At 42.4% G+C, this 17,359-nt stretch overlaps 1 protein-coding gene and 1 non-coding gene across 3 annotated transcripts in view; both read right to left on the bottom strand.

Moving 5' to 3' along the window:
• The window catches only part of polr1a (RNA polymerase I subunit A), a 42,746-nt gene that overhangs the window by 15,255 nt on the left and 10,132 nt on the right, over positions 1-17,359 (bottom strand). For both annotated transcript variants that reach the window (XM_041990267.1, XM_041990268.1), the window contains 16 exons: positions 17,132-17,254; positions 16,789-17,016; positions 16,598-16,705; positions 16,017-16,163; positions 15,708-15,899; positions 14,143-14,292; positions 13,882-14,065; positions 13,716-13,798; positions 11,196-11,354; positions 7,401-7,499; positions 7,129-7,281; positions 4,281-4,363; positions 3,971-4,136; positions 886-1,009; positions 691-788; positions 401-600 (listed from right to left, as the gene is read on the bottom strand). In XM_041990267.1, coding sequence (XP_041846201.1) covers positions 401-600; positions 691-788; positions 886-1,009; positions 3,971-4,136; positions 4,281-4,363; positions 7,129-7,281; positions 7,401-7,499; positions 11,196-11,354; positions 13,716-13,798; positions 13,882-14,065; positions 14,143-14,292; positions 15,708-15,899; positions 16,017-16,163; positions 16,598-16,705; positions 16,789-17,016; positions 17,132-17,254 — 2,297 coding nt within the window. The remainder of the gene's footprint in view (positions 1-400; positions 601-690; positions 789-885; positions 1,010-3,970; positions 4,137-4,280; positions 4,364-7,128; positions 7,282-7,400; positions 7,500-11,195; positions 11,355-13,715; positions 13,799-13,881; positions 14,066-14,142; positions 14,293-15,707; positions 15,900-16,016; positions 16,164-16,597; positions 16,706-16,788; positions 17,017-17,131; positions 17,255-17,359) is intronic.
• LOC121643732 lies at positions 1,953-2,090 on the bottom strand. The gene has a single exon (XR_006011164.1). It is a non-coding gene; the product is annotated as a small nucleolar RNA SNORA5 (small nucleolar RNA).

Raw genomic sequence — 17,359 nt, 5'->3', positions numbered from 1 at the left:
AAAGAAGACGATGTCTCACTCTGTAGTTCTTTTTTTGCCGACAATAGTCGACGACTAAATTCGTTGTCGATAATTTTTATTGTCGACTATTGTCAACAACGTCGACTAATCGTTGCAGCCCTAATCTTAAATAAATCTGAACTTCAGAGCTTCATGATTGCAAACATTGTTCAGCAAGATGAGCTGATCACATATTTGTTTCTGACTCTTCAGAAGAGACAGAGCAGTGATTGGCCTCTAAGACCAGAAGTTCTTGGTCGTACTTGTTTGCTAAGAACCAGCAGGATAAAGTGTAATGTAGAAAGGTCTGGTTTTGTCTCGGAAGGAAAGAGCAGGGCTGTGTCAACACTGACAACATGAGAAGTTTCCCAACAGCAGACTGCAGCCTCTCATTCGGTACCTGCTGTCGTCCACGCCGTCTTGATTCATGCTGCTTCTGTTCTGCAGGTACTTCTCTGTGATGCTGTGAAAGTTCTCGGAGACTGAGCCGAAGCAGACATCGGGCCTGAACAGGCCCAGTGAAGGCTCAGGGCAGCGGGAGGATTTCCTCAAGTATTTTATTCTGCTAGCTTCATCCAGAGACTGCCACTGCTTCACAAGCTGCAGAAGGCAGAGGGCAGCGATCTGGGTTACACTGATGCTGCAGCGCAACACCAACATTGACATTTTCATTCTGTTGTGCAGAAATACCTCCTGTACAGCAGGATCTCTGTTGTTAATAGCCTCTGCTCCATGCACGGTCTGTTTTAGTTTAGCCAACTTCTTCTGGGAAAACAGCAGGAATGCTCCTGATACAGATTAAAGACAACAGATGCAAACAAATCCAATCATAGAAATCACACATATAAGCAAAAAAACAAAGACAGCAGCCAAATTTTGACCTACCTTTCCGCGGACACGCCATCCCTCTCTTTGATTTCCAGCGCTGGATGGCTGCAAAGTGCTGACTGGCAGTCTGAGGGTCCATATGAGCCAGAACGCTGTCCAGACCCTGAGACCTCCTGATGACCTAAGATGAAGAAGGAGGAGGATTTTCTTTGTGGCTTAACTCACCTGCATTGATGAAATCTCTAAAAGCTGTTCTCTGTTCACTAATATTACAGATTTAAATGCATTTTTTCCATGAAACGCTCTATTTACCCCTGCATGTTTGCCTCATTTGGTATTCAGTATAGGGCTGGGCAATATATCGAGATTTTCAAATATATCGAGATTTTCAAATATATCGAGATTTTCAAATATATCGAGATTTTCAAATATATCAAGACTTAATCAGACGCAATATAGAAGGAAGGAATATGGTTTATATCGAGATAGCTTGTTTTGAGTTAGAAACATCTTTTCTTTTGCATTTTGCACAGCTGTATTTTTGTTATGGTCACTGAAAAGTATTTTTCATTCATTTTGTTTTAGGAGCATTTAATTTAATGTAAAGCTACTTTAATTGCAGTCAACTGTTTTAATGCACATGTGCTGCAGATCCTTAATAAAAGTATATTTAGCACTGAAGGCTGTAAATTAGAACCGTCTCTTTGGTTACTTGACAAAGAAAAATATATCGAGCTAGTTATTATATATCGTGATTCAGGTAAAAAATATCGATATAAGATTTGGTTCATATCGCCCAGCCCTAACTCAGTATGTAAATCAGTTCAGTTTTTTGCCATTTGCAGTATAAAAAAACCACACTGGAAACCAGTTGCAAAGAGCTCAAAGTGCACTGTTAACATTTAAAGGACAAAACATACGAAACACAAGCCTAAAAAATACAACACGTGGGTACATCCTAAAAACGCATAATACTAAGAAACAATAAAAACACTATGCAAACACACTATTCACTAAATGCAAACAAGCAACATTTTAACACAAAAATATGTGAGAAACAGCAGAAAGAGATGAGCAGAACAGCCACCGGGAGCCTGAGCTGAAGGGAATGTGAGTGTACTTTTGTTTATATGTAGTACATATTTATCCCCAGTGGCCATGTAGGAGCGCTGTGGGGCCCATGAACTACATCTTTACTGTGGCAGCCATTTTGGCCAGTGGAATCCATCGAGGAGGGAAACACTGAATTTGACAAGGCTGCGAGATCTGTCCTGCAGTACTGGAGTCAACCAGTCCTCATCTGCTTAGTTCCAGTACGACTGCACAGTGTTAACACTGAAGCACTTAAAGGCACAGAAACTAGGTTTTATGATAATGACTCATGCACTAAAACTCAGGAGCTTTCAGGGAGCCTCAGAAAAAGATTTAGATGAGGAAATAAGAGGCGACATGGAAAGATGTTGTTGGGTCCTGCTATAAAATATTCTGACATTATGTTTGAGATGTGAAAGGACTAGAGGTGCTTGCATGAATGCCAAATAACTGAGAAGTACAATTCTACCTTCAACCGTTGTGAGTAATTATGGATTTTTTTTGTCCTTTTAGGTCATCTTTCCCTTCATTTTTGGTCAGTATTCTGGTCGTGTTACCCCAGATGGGATGATTTTTTGTAAGGACATATTTCTCTGGAAGAAGTTGGAAATTCAAACTGACCATCCTTGCAGATTGAGGAAAATATATGAAAGAACCAAGAGGGAAGTGTATTTAGTACAAGATTATAAACAGACTTCATGGATGAAACTGATGAGATAACTTGTGCTGGAAATGCTAGAGAAGGGTGGGTGCTTTCATCTGCTGTATCTGGAAATGTCCACTTGTGGCACCTTTCTGGGGCAAAGCTGTAATGTTATAGGTAGAGGGTTGGTTCCACCATCCCTTTAATCCCAGAACGTTGTGTGCTGGGTGATGAATTTCCAAAGGAAAAAAATTTCCAAAGTGTGTTGGTTTGGTTACTGTATCTAGAATCATCCTGAGGCTGTAAAAATCCATGTCCAGGTTGACGCAGGCTGAGACTTTATCCTATGAGCCAATCTTCCATAGACTAAAGGGAAACGTGGAGCAGGAGTCCACCTGCTGGTATGACTTCTAGATCAAAGTCCATACTGACAATCAGGCCAGAAGAAAACCACTAACCAGTGAGGCTAACTGGAGAAAAAGGCTTCAGGTTGCTAGGGAGCATAAAGACTGGACTCTGGAGCCATGGAAGAAGGTCATGTGGTCTGATGAGTCCAGGTCTACCCTGGTCCAGAGTGATGGAGCAATCATGGTAAGAAGAGAGGAGGATGAAGGGATGCAGCATCATATCTAGTGCTGCTGTACAAGCCTGTGGGGACAGTCTATGTTCTGGGGATGCTGCAGTTGGTCAGGTCTAGGTTCAGGTCTAGATTCGGGTCCAGGTTCAGCAACAAGGAATAGGGTCAGCTGATACCTGAATATCCTGAATGAGCAGGTTATTCCATCTTCCCTGACGGCACAGTGCAGGATTCATGTGGCTCAGACTGTAAAAGAGTGGTTCAGGGAACAGGAGACATCATTTCCACACATGGATCGGCCACCACAGAGTCCAGACCTGAACCCCATGGAGGATCTCCAGGATGTGCTGGAGAAGGCTTTGTTCAGTGGTCAGACTCTCCATCATCAATACAAGATCTTGTTGAGAAATGAATGCAACACTGGGTGGAAATAAATGTGACGTTGCAGAAGTTCATCAAAACAAGCTGCAGTAATTAAAGCTAAAGGCGGTCAGACAAATTATTAGTGTGTGACTTCTTTTTCCGGGACAGGCAGTCTATGTACCATAAGATAAATATGAGAATTTATTTTAATAAATTTATGGTAATTGTAGTACTCTGAGGACCAGGAAGTAATATTACTGTAAGTGGTTCATTTTACTGATGCTGCTCTCCGATGATGTATGCAAATGAGTCAATCCCAGCCCTTTTCTTTTTATTTTTTCTGTTATGCCAGACTTAAAAAAATAAAACAAAACAACAACAACAAAAAACACAAAAAAACTAGTTTTAAAACTTGCGACCTCAAAAAAAACAAAGCTCCACATGGAGGTGAAATTTCTCGGTATTACCTCGTAGTTTTCTTCTATGAAGGGAAACTGTCTTGGCTGCAGAAACTGGGTCTTCGGGATGTCTAGGCCATCCTCACCGTACAGGAACTGAACCACAGAGCCATCGCTGTCCCTCACGGTCAGATCATACTGCACCACCAGACCCTCCAGATGCTTTATAATACATCTGCAGACGAGGAGAGGGACGAAGAAATGAGAGGACGGAGGAGAGCTGTTTCTCTCTTTAATGATGGAGACCTAACTATGGCACTTTGCCTTTAAACCTGATAATTGCATCTTCACTAGTTTGTTAGGTAACGCTTGTTTTTACCTCTGCAGATATCCTGATCTGGAGGTTTTTACAGCTGTGTCGACCAGTCCTTCTCTACCAGCCATGCAGTGGAAGAAAAACTCCTGCAGATTATTACACACAAACAGAAAAGAGAGACGTCATGAAAGAATGAACCTTTTTCACCCTTTCATAAATGGAGGGTTTGATTTGCAAAGTCAAAGCAAGCGAGCAGATTTCTGAAACAAGCAAACCATGTGACCTGACCAGCGTTTATATGAAAGAGACAGGCTGCGACATCATTTAAACATTTTATTTCAGATCCTTAGATCCTGGAAAGAGAGTGAAATAAAACTCCATTGGAGAGTTTAGGTCCTGCATTTACAGTAAAGGATAAAACAGATTTACAGCACCTGGAATAAACAGACTGGGAAGTTTATGGTGTGTCAGCATCAATAAACGCTGGATTTTAAAATTTTCATTGGTTTCACCCCTTTAATGTTGCAGCTGGAGCAAGATTTTAATTTATAAGAGGAGGAAAAAACGATTAATAACTGTTTTGGATTTATAAACAAAGCTCTGGGTTTATTTCCACATTTTACCCCTGAGGTTCTGATACAATGAGCAAAGAGAGGAAACTTTTCATTTTTCTGTCTCAGAGTGAAGGGAAGTGTATAAATGTTGGAAAAATAAAGTGGAAGTAAAAGTTTTTTTATAGCCTCTTGTTGACCAATCCTCGGTAGCATAGCAACATGACAGGGCCATGCATGGGCATCCAAACCAAACAGTTCAATCTCCAAGCGGTTATGTCGGGCGGCACAGAGGTGTGGTGGTTAGCACCAACGCTTCATGACAAGAAGGTCGCCAGCTCGATCCTCAGCTGGGGAGGATTACTGAATGCATTCCTAGATGAACTAGGCTGCTATCTCCTGGATTTTACTGGAAGTAATGTGGTTTTGGACACATTTTGGACTGTGTTCCAGGTGAATTTAATCTGACAGGAACTCATATCTTGATTCTGTAGTAATCTCACGTCTCAGCTTTCTTTTAAGGTCAAGATTACACATACAACCCTTGTAGTTATGAACACATTAACAGTTCAGTCTAAATCTAGACTCACACATATAGTGAAATCGGCTATGAAAGTAACCTGGTCAATAACCAGTCACCAGTAGCTGTTCTGAACTGGGAGGCCTCAGTCCAGTCAAGCTAGGTACAGATGCAAGCTGACGTCAGATGGAGGAGCATCCATCACTGATCGATACATCCGATCAGACTTCTATCGAGTCTGACAAAGGCTGGAACTGCGACGTGTCCGACAGTTAAGTTTAACTATCAGTCATTTACAGAGTCAGAGATCGACAGCACGCCTGCAGCAGCAGTGATGCACGTCTATATGTTCTACATCCACACTGGAAAACATCATCAGCTGTTTGTTTTTCCAAACTCAACATCTGATGACAACATAATTGTAATAATCAACTAATTATTTACTAAAATCCAGGCCTTAAAGAAGAAAAGAAAATTCTCCCTTGTGCCCCCCCTTTTCCTGCTCAATGCCCCTGCGTGGCCCCCTCATCAGAACTTTTTTAGACCCGCCCCTGCATATAAATCCTTTCTATCACCTGTCAACCACCTGGTTAGAGAAGGTCTGCCTCTGATTGGTATTTCAGAACCTGTTCAGTATGTACCTTCACCACATTCATGGCTCCTAAAAGGTTTCGGTTTGGTAGTCTCGTCATGTTGTTTTCTTGTCTTATTTTGTAGGATTTTCCAGTGTATTCTGTTTCGCTTTCTGCTTCCTGGTCATTAGTACACCTGGTTTGATTTGCTCATTTACTTCACCTGCTGTTAGTTCACCTCGGTATATATACCCCTGGTTTTACTTAAATCCTGCCAGTTCAGTGTAGTTTTTATGGCGTTTAGTCTTCATGTCATGCGTTGTCGTGTTGTTCTCTTTTCAAGTATTATTTCTTGTCATGTTACGTTTGTGTCGGGATTATTAAAACCTTTATACTGCACCCTCCTGCCTTTGGGTCCTCACCTTGGCGCCCCAACTGCAACAACGTCCCCCATGTTTAATCTTGACACTCGCTAGATATCTGAACCTGAGCCATCTGCTGTATTATGACCAGCAGAGTTAACAGTGGTCACCAGCAAACCTCGGCTAAAAATGAAAATAAATACAAACAAAAGGCCGTCTAATTGAAATGGGCTATCGTTTTACGTCACCATCCTGCTAGCTTCCTCCTCGTCAACACGAACTGAACAGTAAACAACAAGAGAGACGCGCTGGAACAGAAAGGCCGATCAGCTGGTCACCAACAGTCAGAGCAGAGCGACTGGAGCAATGTTTGCACGGAAGTTTAAAAAGAAAAAAAACTGCAAAATAAGTGCGAGAGTTGGACCCTCATCATGACAAGTCATGACATGACACCCCCACGGGTGCGATGTCCATGGAAGACGATATGTCCGAGGTGCCTGCAGCCCTGGCAAAAAGCTGCTTTTATTTTTTTATTTAACCTTTGTTTAACCAGGAAGTCCCATTGCTTTATGAACGTTTGGAGAAACTAACGGTTAAATGAAGGCTGTGGTTGAGAGCCACAGGTCTCCGTTTAACAGTCGCCAGTGCTTTTGTTTTTCCATTGCACACATGTATCCTGCTTTTGCTTCTCCCATCACCACACGCCGGAATTCTAGTATGGTGCCGGATTCCCATCACCACACGCCGGAATTCTAGTATGGTGCCGGATTCCCATCACCACACGCCGGAATTCCAGCACGGTGCCGGATTCCCATCACCACACGCCGGAATTCCAGTTGATCAATGTAAAACCTAAAAGACTTTTACAGCAAGACAAACAGATTACAAACATCAGAGTTTATGCACCTGTGGTTTGATGCCGGTTAGAAACCTTCCCGAAACAAAGCCTCCGGCACCGGGGGAGGGGTCATACGGCTGGAAGCATGGGAGGAATTTCCCAGAAGCCATCAGTGGAGGCCTGCGGCCCTCCAACTCGATCTGGCCGAGTAGACACGAGATCTGGAACACACCACAGGGTAAACGTAGCTGAGATACTGACTTTACTGGATGCTAAATCAGTGCAGAACGATGAGAAAAAGTCAGCGTGTGTGAATGTTTGTGTCTGTGGTGGAAAGTACCTGCATGGTGTTCACCGTTGATCCTTTGGCTCCTGATTGGACCATGAGTTGGAGGTTGTTGTCCGGAAACGATGTATGTAATCCGATGGGCATGCACACCTTCAAATATACACACATGAACTCTTCATTACAGTTAACCCGTATGAGCTCCTTCAATCAGTCTGCTCTAAGTCGTGTATTTTTTGAGAGGGAATGCATCTTTATGGGTGATTTCAAAACAAATCGTTTTCAGGCTTTTAGTAGCCTGAAAGAAGCTTTTGCATATTTTTGCAAAATCTTTTGCTTAAACCAATTAATAACTGAGCCTACCAGGCTGCCTGGAAATAGTCTCTTCTTAAATTAATTTCAGTATCAGAGTGTGAAAACATAACACAGTCGGGTGTTTTGGATGTAGTCTTCAGGGACTGTAATGCTGTTTTTTAACATGCAAGAAAATTAAATTACGGAGAATAAATGAGCACTGTTCCATCAAGTACAGATGTACCAAGAACTCTGCAGACGTGTTGAGCTATCTGAGGGAGATCGGTCTGAAGTACTGGACTGTAATGATGTTATGAGGCTTGTTTAAGCAGCATTTCATAGCTGCTCTTGATGATGTTGCTCTAATGAGGGAGCAGGTCTGGACCTCATTCCCTCTGGGTTTCTGAGAGATAGTGCTGCTGTAACATCTAGTAGTCTTACCCCCAATCCCAAACCGAAAACTTGAGCACTCGCCCTGAGCCCCTGATGACTAAATGACATCACCTGCATGAGGAGTCGAGGGTGACAGGCCACAAGGGCTCGAAATGCTTTAAATAGGATTGGGACAGCACTTTGAGACCTGCACTGCAAGGAGAGAGACGCCAAAACGAGAGGATTACAATTCTTTAAAAAAAAAAAAAAAATGACAGAAGAGAAGTTGCTGCAGCGACGATTTGTCTGTAAGTATAAAACACTGCAGCCATGATTTATTGTCATGAATGTCTGAAAGAATGTGGCTAATAACAACGTAATATCTCCATCAACAGGGTCTGAAGACCAAACCAAAAAATTAATTTGTCTCAGGATAAAACATGAAGCGCTATTTACGGGCTTCCGCAACGCGTCCTTACAAGGATTTGAGTAAGTGTTGAGTTCTTGTAATCCATATAAAAGTAAATGGGCTGAAAACAATAGAAAACCAGTGTTGATGAGCAGCATTTGTGTCTGTGTGCGTATGTGTATAGTGTTATCATTGCAGAAATGGGTCTGCAGAAGGTTGTGACCCCCAGCCAGGCTGCAAAGAAATGGGAAAACTTAAAGAAGAAATATAGGGTTAACCTGTTTAATGTTTATGCACATGGGTTGCTGGGTAACGACCCAGCGCCACAATACTGAAGAACATGTTTCACACGTCGGCTTCTCTCGGTAAACTCCGTGTTTCACGTGACATCGCAGTGATTTATGGGTAATTCCTTAGCGAAAGTTGGCATCGATGCTGACTTATGGAAAGGGGGCAGAAAGGGCTCAAAAATGTCCGCCATCATCCCTTGATCACTCACACAATTCCAATTGGAATACCACTGAACCCTCGAGCCCCTCGCGGGAGCGCGCCCGTGAGTGCAGGAGTGCTCAAGTGTTCCATTTGGGATTCGACCTTACTCATATAATGAACCTCTCCATTAGTCAGGGTGTTCATCCAAATTAAATAAGGAGAGCTCGGGTGGTCCCCCTCTTTAAGAAAAATAGTTGACCTGATGTTGGAAATTTCAGACCAGAAACTATTCTGACCGCTGCCTCATATTTAAGCAGGTGGGGGAGTACGTTATTACACAAAACCTGCTGTATGACATCCAGTCTGGATTTAGAGCAGCACACACGTCTCATTCACCTCTTTGATTTTGTGCATTAGAAGTTTGATGAAGGAAATTGTCGGTAAGCTACGTCTTGATTTACAAAAAGCATCTGATACTGTTGATCATGTTGTTCTACTCGCAATGTTACTGAAATGGTTTTCTTCATACCTCACAGGCAGGACTCAAGTCTGTGATGTTAAGGGGACCATTTCTGATCCTCTGGGCATAACGTGGGGTACCCTAAGGTTTTATCTTGGGACCTCTGTTGTTCTTGGTTTATATTAATGATATGTCAGCTATCACACAGTGGAAGTTACTTTTCTATGCCGATGATGCTGTTTTATTTGTCCAAAGTTGGATAAGAGCTTGAGTCAGTCAACCACTGGCTGGTTGATAATAAGCTCTCGATACATGTGGGTAAGACCGAGTTTTTTTTTATTTGGAACAAAAAGAAAAGTGGCTAAATCTAATGCTTTAAAGGCCATGTGTAATAGAACTGACGACGTGGCTAAATCAAGTAAGACATATTTGGTATTAACAATGGATCAGTCCCTTGCAGGTGAATTTATTGCTTCCAGAGTATTTGCTAAACGTGCCTGCAAATTAAAACCTTTATTTTGTAGGACAAAGTACTTTGATTACTGATGTTGTCTTTAATTCAATGCCTTTGGATTATGAATGTTCTGCCTGGTTCTCTGGAACTGGTATGAAATTTAAAAACAAATTACAAGTACAGCAAAACAATGTCATTCGGTATCTTTTAGGTGCTCCTACCCAAACTCATACTGGCAAGAAAGAGTTGGTCTGCTGCCAGTCCATCTCAGGGTATAGAAATTCCAGTTAAATAACAGGCATAATATCATCAATGTTCATGCCCCAACATACTTATAGTCTAACACAGAGCTGTCCAAAGTCGGTCTTCGATGGTCACTGTCCTGCAGGTGTTAAATATTTCCCTGCTTCAACACACCTGGCTCATATTAAATAGATCCAGCACCCTATGAGGTTCTGCACAATGACTCAATAATTTGAGTCAGGTGTGTTGGATTTAGGAAACATTAAAAACCTGCAGGACTGTGGCCCTTGAGGACCGGTGCTAGACACGCCTGCTCTAATATAACCATGGTTAGCACACAGCACAATCACATTGCTAGCATCAGTTCCTGTATAGTGCCACAAGTTAATAATGCAGCTAGAAACTATTGTTTATATCGGTGTTATGGGATGAATTCTTTGCCAAGCTCCATAAAACTTTTAACACCACAGAGAAGTTGTAACCAGGTTAAGCTGCTTTCATGGAACAAGGTGAATGTTTAGTGAAGTGTGTTGGGTTTTTACTGCTCTGACCTGTTTACACAACGCATTAATGTGATTTTATACTCTGGATGTCTTTGTAGGGCACGGCTGTCTTGCTCTTATCTTTGTTGTTTTTGTTGTTAACACCAAGGACCATGCTGGAAACAAGTTTTATACTTGAGTATGCTAACCTTTGGAATGACTTTTTATCTTTGGTTCCAGAAAGAAATTAGTAAATCAATCAAAATTAGGCCGACTGAAGATAAATGTTCACAGAGATAAAAAGGCTTGATGTTTGCCGCTGCTGCGTGCAGGGGCTGAAGACAAAAAAAAAAAAAAAACATAAAAAAAAAAAATATAAAAAAAAAAAAATTATATATATACGCGCACACACACACACACACATATATATATATATATATATATATATATATATATAGAGAGAGTCTGGGTGAATACTCGATTCTGATTGGCTGGAAGGTGTCCATTAAAAAGTGATAATGGACACCAATAGTTTGTTAGTTTAAACTCTGTAGAGCCAGCATCTAAAGGTGGTTGGGCTAAAAAGCTTAGTTTAGTTTACACCTCCAGCATCTCTGCTCATTTTATCCTAATTTTAAAAGCTACATTTCTGTCTCACATGGACTTAAAAGAGGCCGTATTAGAAGTTGTAGTACCAGCTAACCTTGTTAATCTCATTGTTGACTTGGTTGGCCACTTCTTTGAACTTGTGGTCGGCCATGGTGAAGTCTCTCTGGTCGGGGTTGAGATGAGCGTCCTGCCATCGACTGTGAGCTTCAGCTTGGTCCACGTCAGGTGGCAGGTTGAAGGCAGCCTGGAGGGCCTGAGAGGCACACAAACACAGACAGGGTGAGTCAATCACTAAGGAGTGAATCTGCTGCCCCCTGGTGGCAGGATCAATAAACTACCACTGAACCTGCAGAGAAGAATACATGTAGATAAGATAAGTTTCTATTTTTGGTCCACCAGTCAGCATCAGACATGATGTTTCTCAACTGTCAGATTGGGAGGTAAAATGATGTAAAATGAATGTATGAATAGATATAGCAGCATAAAGGCCGACCAGAAGAAGAAAGCAGAATTTATTACTAACAGAACTTTGTAGAAATAACACACAGACCAACAGTGACCAAACCTTTTCTCATCTCATCGTTCTCTCAAGTCTTGGCTTTCAGGAGAAAAAATATTGTTATTGAAACAAACACACAACAGAAACTATTTCCATGTTTCCACTTTTTCCTCATTTCCAGTTATTCCTGCTACTATTTACCTGCTATCCTCACTAAACCAACTCCAGCTCAGCTGCTTTGTGGCACCACCGTGCATCAGAAACGTCTTCTTGGCTTTATTCCAGCCATAGAGGAGCATTATTTTTCTTCCTTTCACACACACGTAGAACTTTCTGCTCACTGGTTGATCTTTGGCTGCTTCTGATTGGACCTTACCGTCAATCTAAGCTCTCTGATTGGTGGAAAGTCTGACAGGAAGTGGCTTCATCATCATGTCCAGGTCTAAATAGAGGTCTCTTAGCAACATAGTAGTGATCTTTTTTTTAATTACAAAAATGTGATAAATGGTGTTATAATGGATCATTGTGGATTTAACAAATAGAGTCTCTGAATAAACGCTGCATTTTACGAGTGGATTTTAAACATGTTGGATGGGATATAATTTCCTGGAAAACTTCATTAGATCACCTAATGGGTACGTTGTCCATCACAATTAACTCCACGGAGCTGCACACGACCGCTCCTGAGAAATTGATGACTATAGAAGCGATAGCACTCAGAGGCGCTGGTGATCTAGTGGAGTTTCGAGGGTTAGTACAGCCAGAGCAGAGCCTTTGCTGCTTCGTTTTCCAGAGAGAGAAAAGGAAAAAAAAGATTTTTTTCTTTTAAATTTAGACTTGCTCTCACATAAATCCATATAATGCAATTTGTTTTTTCAAATGAGGTTTGGCTGAACTTTTCCTCTCTTAGCATTTAACCTCACGATGCAATAAAAACAGGCACTGACTTTACGTTGATTTTCGAATGTCATCTCACCATGTGAATGCGATCTTTTAAACGACCTGCTTAAATGTCATTGGCGAGCCGAGGCTTACTATGTCAAAGCCCTCGATCTGAGCCTCTTCACATAGATCCTGCAGAGACACTTCACTGGACAAACTTTTGAATTACAGTTTCCTCTCCAGCTACCGACTTCTTTATTAGAGAGACATTTTAAACGGAAGTTCTGAACTTGTACTTTGTCAGGCACAAGTTAAAAAGAAGGCAGAGGTAATTGTCAGAGGAGGAGAATGCCGTGGAAACTGTTAAAGAGCTGAAGAGATACACAGGAAAAAAAGGAGGAAAGGAGCGAGAGGTTCTCTCTTTGCTTGTGAAGGACAGAAGAAGAGTTGCCGACACTGCACTTCCAGTCAGATAGGAAAAGACCCCGTCATCAAGGTTTAGACTCAGTGCATGTGTGTGTGTGTGCAAAAGCACAAGGAGGATAGGTGGGTGTTAGAGTGTGAGTACAAAAGTATAACATGTGAGGGATGTGTCATTTGGAGCCGATATGCATGGCTTACTGTATGTGTGGGCAGTATGCATGAGATGGAAGCTGTCAAATCAGTGCTGACACACAGCAAGTGGGTTTTAAATCATTTATGAATGAGCAAGATTAGATGTGCAAAATGACAGATTTCTGCAGTGAAATCAGACAAGACCCCTGGGATCTCCAGCACGTTCCACTCTGAGATGCTGTCAAAGTCCCGAGATGCATATTGCTCATAACTATTCCATCAAATGTGATTAGAATATTAGCAGCGGACGACCTGACGGGGTAGATCTACATGCATGTGTTTAGCTCCTGCACTAAACCCTCGGGTGTCCTGTCTAAATAGAGGTCTCTTAGCAACATAGTAGTGATGGTGATGTTTTTATGGTGAAATGTGATAAATAATGCTGTTATCATGGATCATTGTGGATTTATCAGATAGTCTCTGAAAACCTCCGTACATCACCTAAAGGGCAGCTATCCATCACAGTTTACCCCACAGAGCTGCACACTACCGCTGCTGAGACACTGATGGTGATAGAAGTGATAGCGGGGGTTCTGGAGATCTGGTGGAGTTTTAAGGGTTAACGAACACAGGTATTTTTTTCCTCCATAAGTTAAAGAAACTTCAGCTTTAACTCACTTTGGTGCCAATCGTCAGTGATTCTTCAATGATCTTTGTTCTCCGCATGTTGGCGCCTGGTTTCACCAGGATGTCCTCCACACCTGCAAACACAGAAAACAGACGTTGCTTCCGACTGCAGCGCTCTTCGTATTTTGGTGAAGGGAGGAGAGGAACAAGCCGTCACCCAGAGTGAAGCCTCGGTACAGCTGCAGGTAAGCGGTGAAGAGTCGAGCCAGACAGCTGAGCAGCTTCCCGCTGGTCTCTCCTCCGTACAGCTCGTAGCAGCAGTGGACCAAACCGTAAGCCGAGGAGCCGTAGTGAGCCTTGTCCAAAACCCCCACCAGCAGCTCCCCCTGACGGATCACCACCTGGAAACAAAGAGATAGTAAAGATCGACAAAAAATACATTCATGTTGAAAGTTTTCCACCTCGCTTGAGCTCGTACCTGCGAGTCACACATGCTGTCGGGTTTGTATCCGGGAGCAGCTCGAGGTGGCAGCTGGATCCACGCCTTGCTGGGGATTTTTGATTTTCCCACCAGGTTTAGAGGCACAGCTTTCTCTGGGATTACATTCAGCAGCAGCGTGGACACCACCTACAAGAAAAGACCAGAGTCCTGAGCCGAGCCTGCAGCAGGATTACGTACAACCCGCTTTAATACATCAGGTTTATTTCATGTTATCCAAGTCCAATAACTACAGCTGGGTGAAAAAAAGCATAACTAACAGCTATCACGAAACTTCCCTGGTTTATAACTTACAGAAAGATTAAAGAGCCAAACAAGTAAACAAGACTGAATACCAACAGGAGGACACCGAAGGGGATTCAGACACATTTTTAATTCCACGCAGCATCATCCTCAAGTTCTACCTGCTTACAAGGGGAATTTTCCAGTTATATAAAATACAAAACCAATTCAAAGTATTAACAGCGAGAAATAACTGAATAAAACAGCGTTAATAAACATTTTAGGAATTTATATCATTTCCAAGAAAAATTGTCTGACCTCTGAATAAAGCCAGAGAGGAATTACTTAATAAATTACAAAAAAAAAACAATTAAATAAAAATTTCAACAGCTAAACTGAGATATTTAAGAGCCCCTCTGTCAATTATTAGAGATGCTCCTACTAGATGAATATAACACTGACGTGGTTTAGGTGTCTTGTGGGTGACTGAATGGCTTCTGAATATGTATGTTCTGAAAAATAAGATAAAACTAAATAAAATAAAAATAGAAAAAGAAAGATAATGTAAAAGTTTATTAAAAAAGATCATCTATAAGAGAAAATAAAATATTTACAGTAAATATTTAATATATATGATATTAGATCATATAAAATAAAGAAGTGAAATAAGTATGAGTGAAATAAAAGTAACTTATCGTCAGTGTTTCTAATATTTCTAGCCCACCATCTTCCAGCTTCGGCAGCCAGAGAAATAAAGAAAGAGATGTTTTCCCAGCTGTCGCTCTCCAGCTGTGCAATGTTTCCCGTTTTGTAATTTTGTGTAACCCATTCCCAGTTTGTTCACCACGTTATTCCTGGTGAGGATGTTTTCCGTAAGACGGAACCTACCGGGTGGACCTGTGTGGCTCATCTACACATTTCTGGTTTATAAGAAAACTTCATCCGTCTTCCAGCAGAGGACAGCTGTTGGGAACGCTGCCTTTCAGCCAAATATAAGCCAGACAGGAATTTTGCAGCACATCAAGTCATGCACACGGAGGAATCAGGTTGAAATGACAGAATGAGTTTAGGTTCGGCAGAAAGAGATTTTTTCCTCTCAGTTTTGTGCTGACATGACTGGAAGCTGCATATGAAGCAACAAAGCTAACTTTTAACTTCTAACAGCTTAAATCTATAATGTTAACAATTTCCATTCCATTAGTTTTAGATAAATAAAGTTTTAGATGTTAAATAACCTGAATCTGTGTTTCTGTCTGCGCGTGTTGCCTTGTGATTTACACCGGCTTCCCTCTGAAGCTGAACAGCTGCAGAAGTTCCCTCACCTGCTTTCCCGTCCACAGATGCTGCGGTTTGACGATGGCCGGAGGCAGCAGCTTCACTCTGCCCGGTTTGTCGGTCAGCCCTCTGTACACCAGCTCGGTGTACTGGTCTCTGGTGAAGAAGCAGCCTCGTATCGTCATCCTCGTTCCTGACACCATGTGGTCCTGGATCAGGCCTGCTAAAGGTTTACCATCCTGAGACCAAACGGACAGCAGGAAAGATAGAAACACCTCATAGTGAGAAATCAGAGCCCAGAAACATCAGCATGGGGGGGGATGAGCCGCTGTCTGAGTGTGTTTACAGTTACACACCTTGGGGACAAGGTACTGCTGGTTAGTGCTGACCAACGTGTAGGCCTCCGCTCTGCCCAGCTCGCTCTGAGGGAAGTGGGCGTTCATCTCGTCTCCGTCAAAGTCAGCGTTGTACGCCTTGCAGTTGGCGTAGTGGAGCCTCAAGACCTGAGAGACCAGAGAAAACATGGCTGGCAATGATTTATGTTATTAGAGACAAAAATAAAGTAATAGACAATCACTGTCCACCTATCAGGTCCACCTGTTAACACAAAAATCTAATCAGCCAATCGCAGGACAGCAACTCGTGTAGACGTGGTGAAGACGACTTGAAGGTCAAACTGAGCATCAGAATGAGGAAGAACGAGGATTTAAGTGACTTTAAACGTGGCATGGTTGTTGGTCCCAGTATTTACTAGGATTTTCACACACAACCATCTCCAGGGTTTACAGAGATGGTCTGAAGAAGAGAAAATATCCAGAGTCTCCATTTCAGCTCCACATTCAGAGAAGATTCAAATTCAAAGAATTTCTGTTGTGGAGGAAAATGGAACCAACCTGGTACTAGACGGTGAGTAAAAAAGGAAAAACTGAGGTGGTACCTTCTCCCCTGGCAGGATGCGAGCGCAGTGAGCTTGTATGGAGGGCCTGTGCAGAGTTGGCTGCCTGTTGAGCAACAAAACATCTCCGTTCTTTATGTGACGATTCACCTGCGGAGATTAAAAACAGAGAAGGTCAAAGGTCATTCACGTCAGTCCCAAGACTGTAATTACAGACTCGGCTGCTGACTTACGATCTTCATGGCCATCTTATGTGGGCCTGGACAGGGCGTCAGTAGTTGCTTGGCAACCGCCTCCCTCTGCGCCTGGTTGGTGGCTGACAGGATGGTTTTCCTGCCATCCTCGTTTATCACCATGGAGGCACCGGGATGGATGTTGGGCCCGTTAAGAACGGCCTGGCGAAGCTCCTTCACGTTCCACGGCGTGACTGGTTGAGGGTAGGTCAGCTTGGTGGCAAAAACCTGGACGAGACAAAGACGCAAAAAAGGTCTGACTCTGAAACCGTAAATCCATCCTGATCAATCTGATTGATCCTCTTCTTTGGGTAATTTATCTGTGAATGTCTGTTAGGGGTACCATTGGTATTCCTATCTCGTTGGTTCCGATGTACATGTCGGGACAAATGACAGATCGTGCAGCAAAGTCCACTCGTTTGCCCATCATGTGTTTCCGGAACAATCCATCCTTCTTCTCCAGGATCTGGCAGGAGAAAGAAGCGTCCATAACGATGCTATTCTAGCCCAGCATTGTGTTGGATTAGCTCTATATTATTCGGCTGAATAGCCGCTGTAGGACAAAGGAAAA

This window comes from Melanotaenia boesemani, chromosome 7 (genome assembly GCF_017639745.1).
Source record: "Melanotaenia boesemani isolate fMelBoe1 chromosome 7, fMelBoe1.pri, whole genome shotgun sequence".
Lineage (NCBI taxonomy): Eukaryota > Metazoa > Chordata > Actinopteri > Atheriniformes > Melanotaeniidae > Melanotaenia > Melanotaenia boesemani.
Note: the sequence above shows the minus strand (reverse complement) of the source record. Positions and strands in the feature narration are given on the sequence as shown.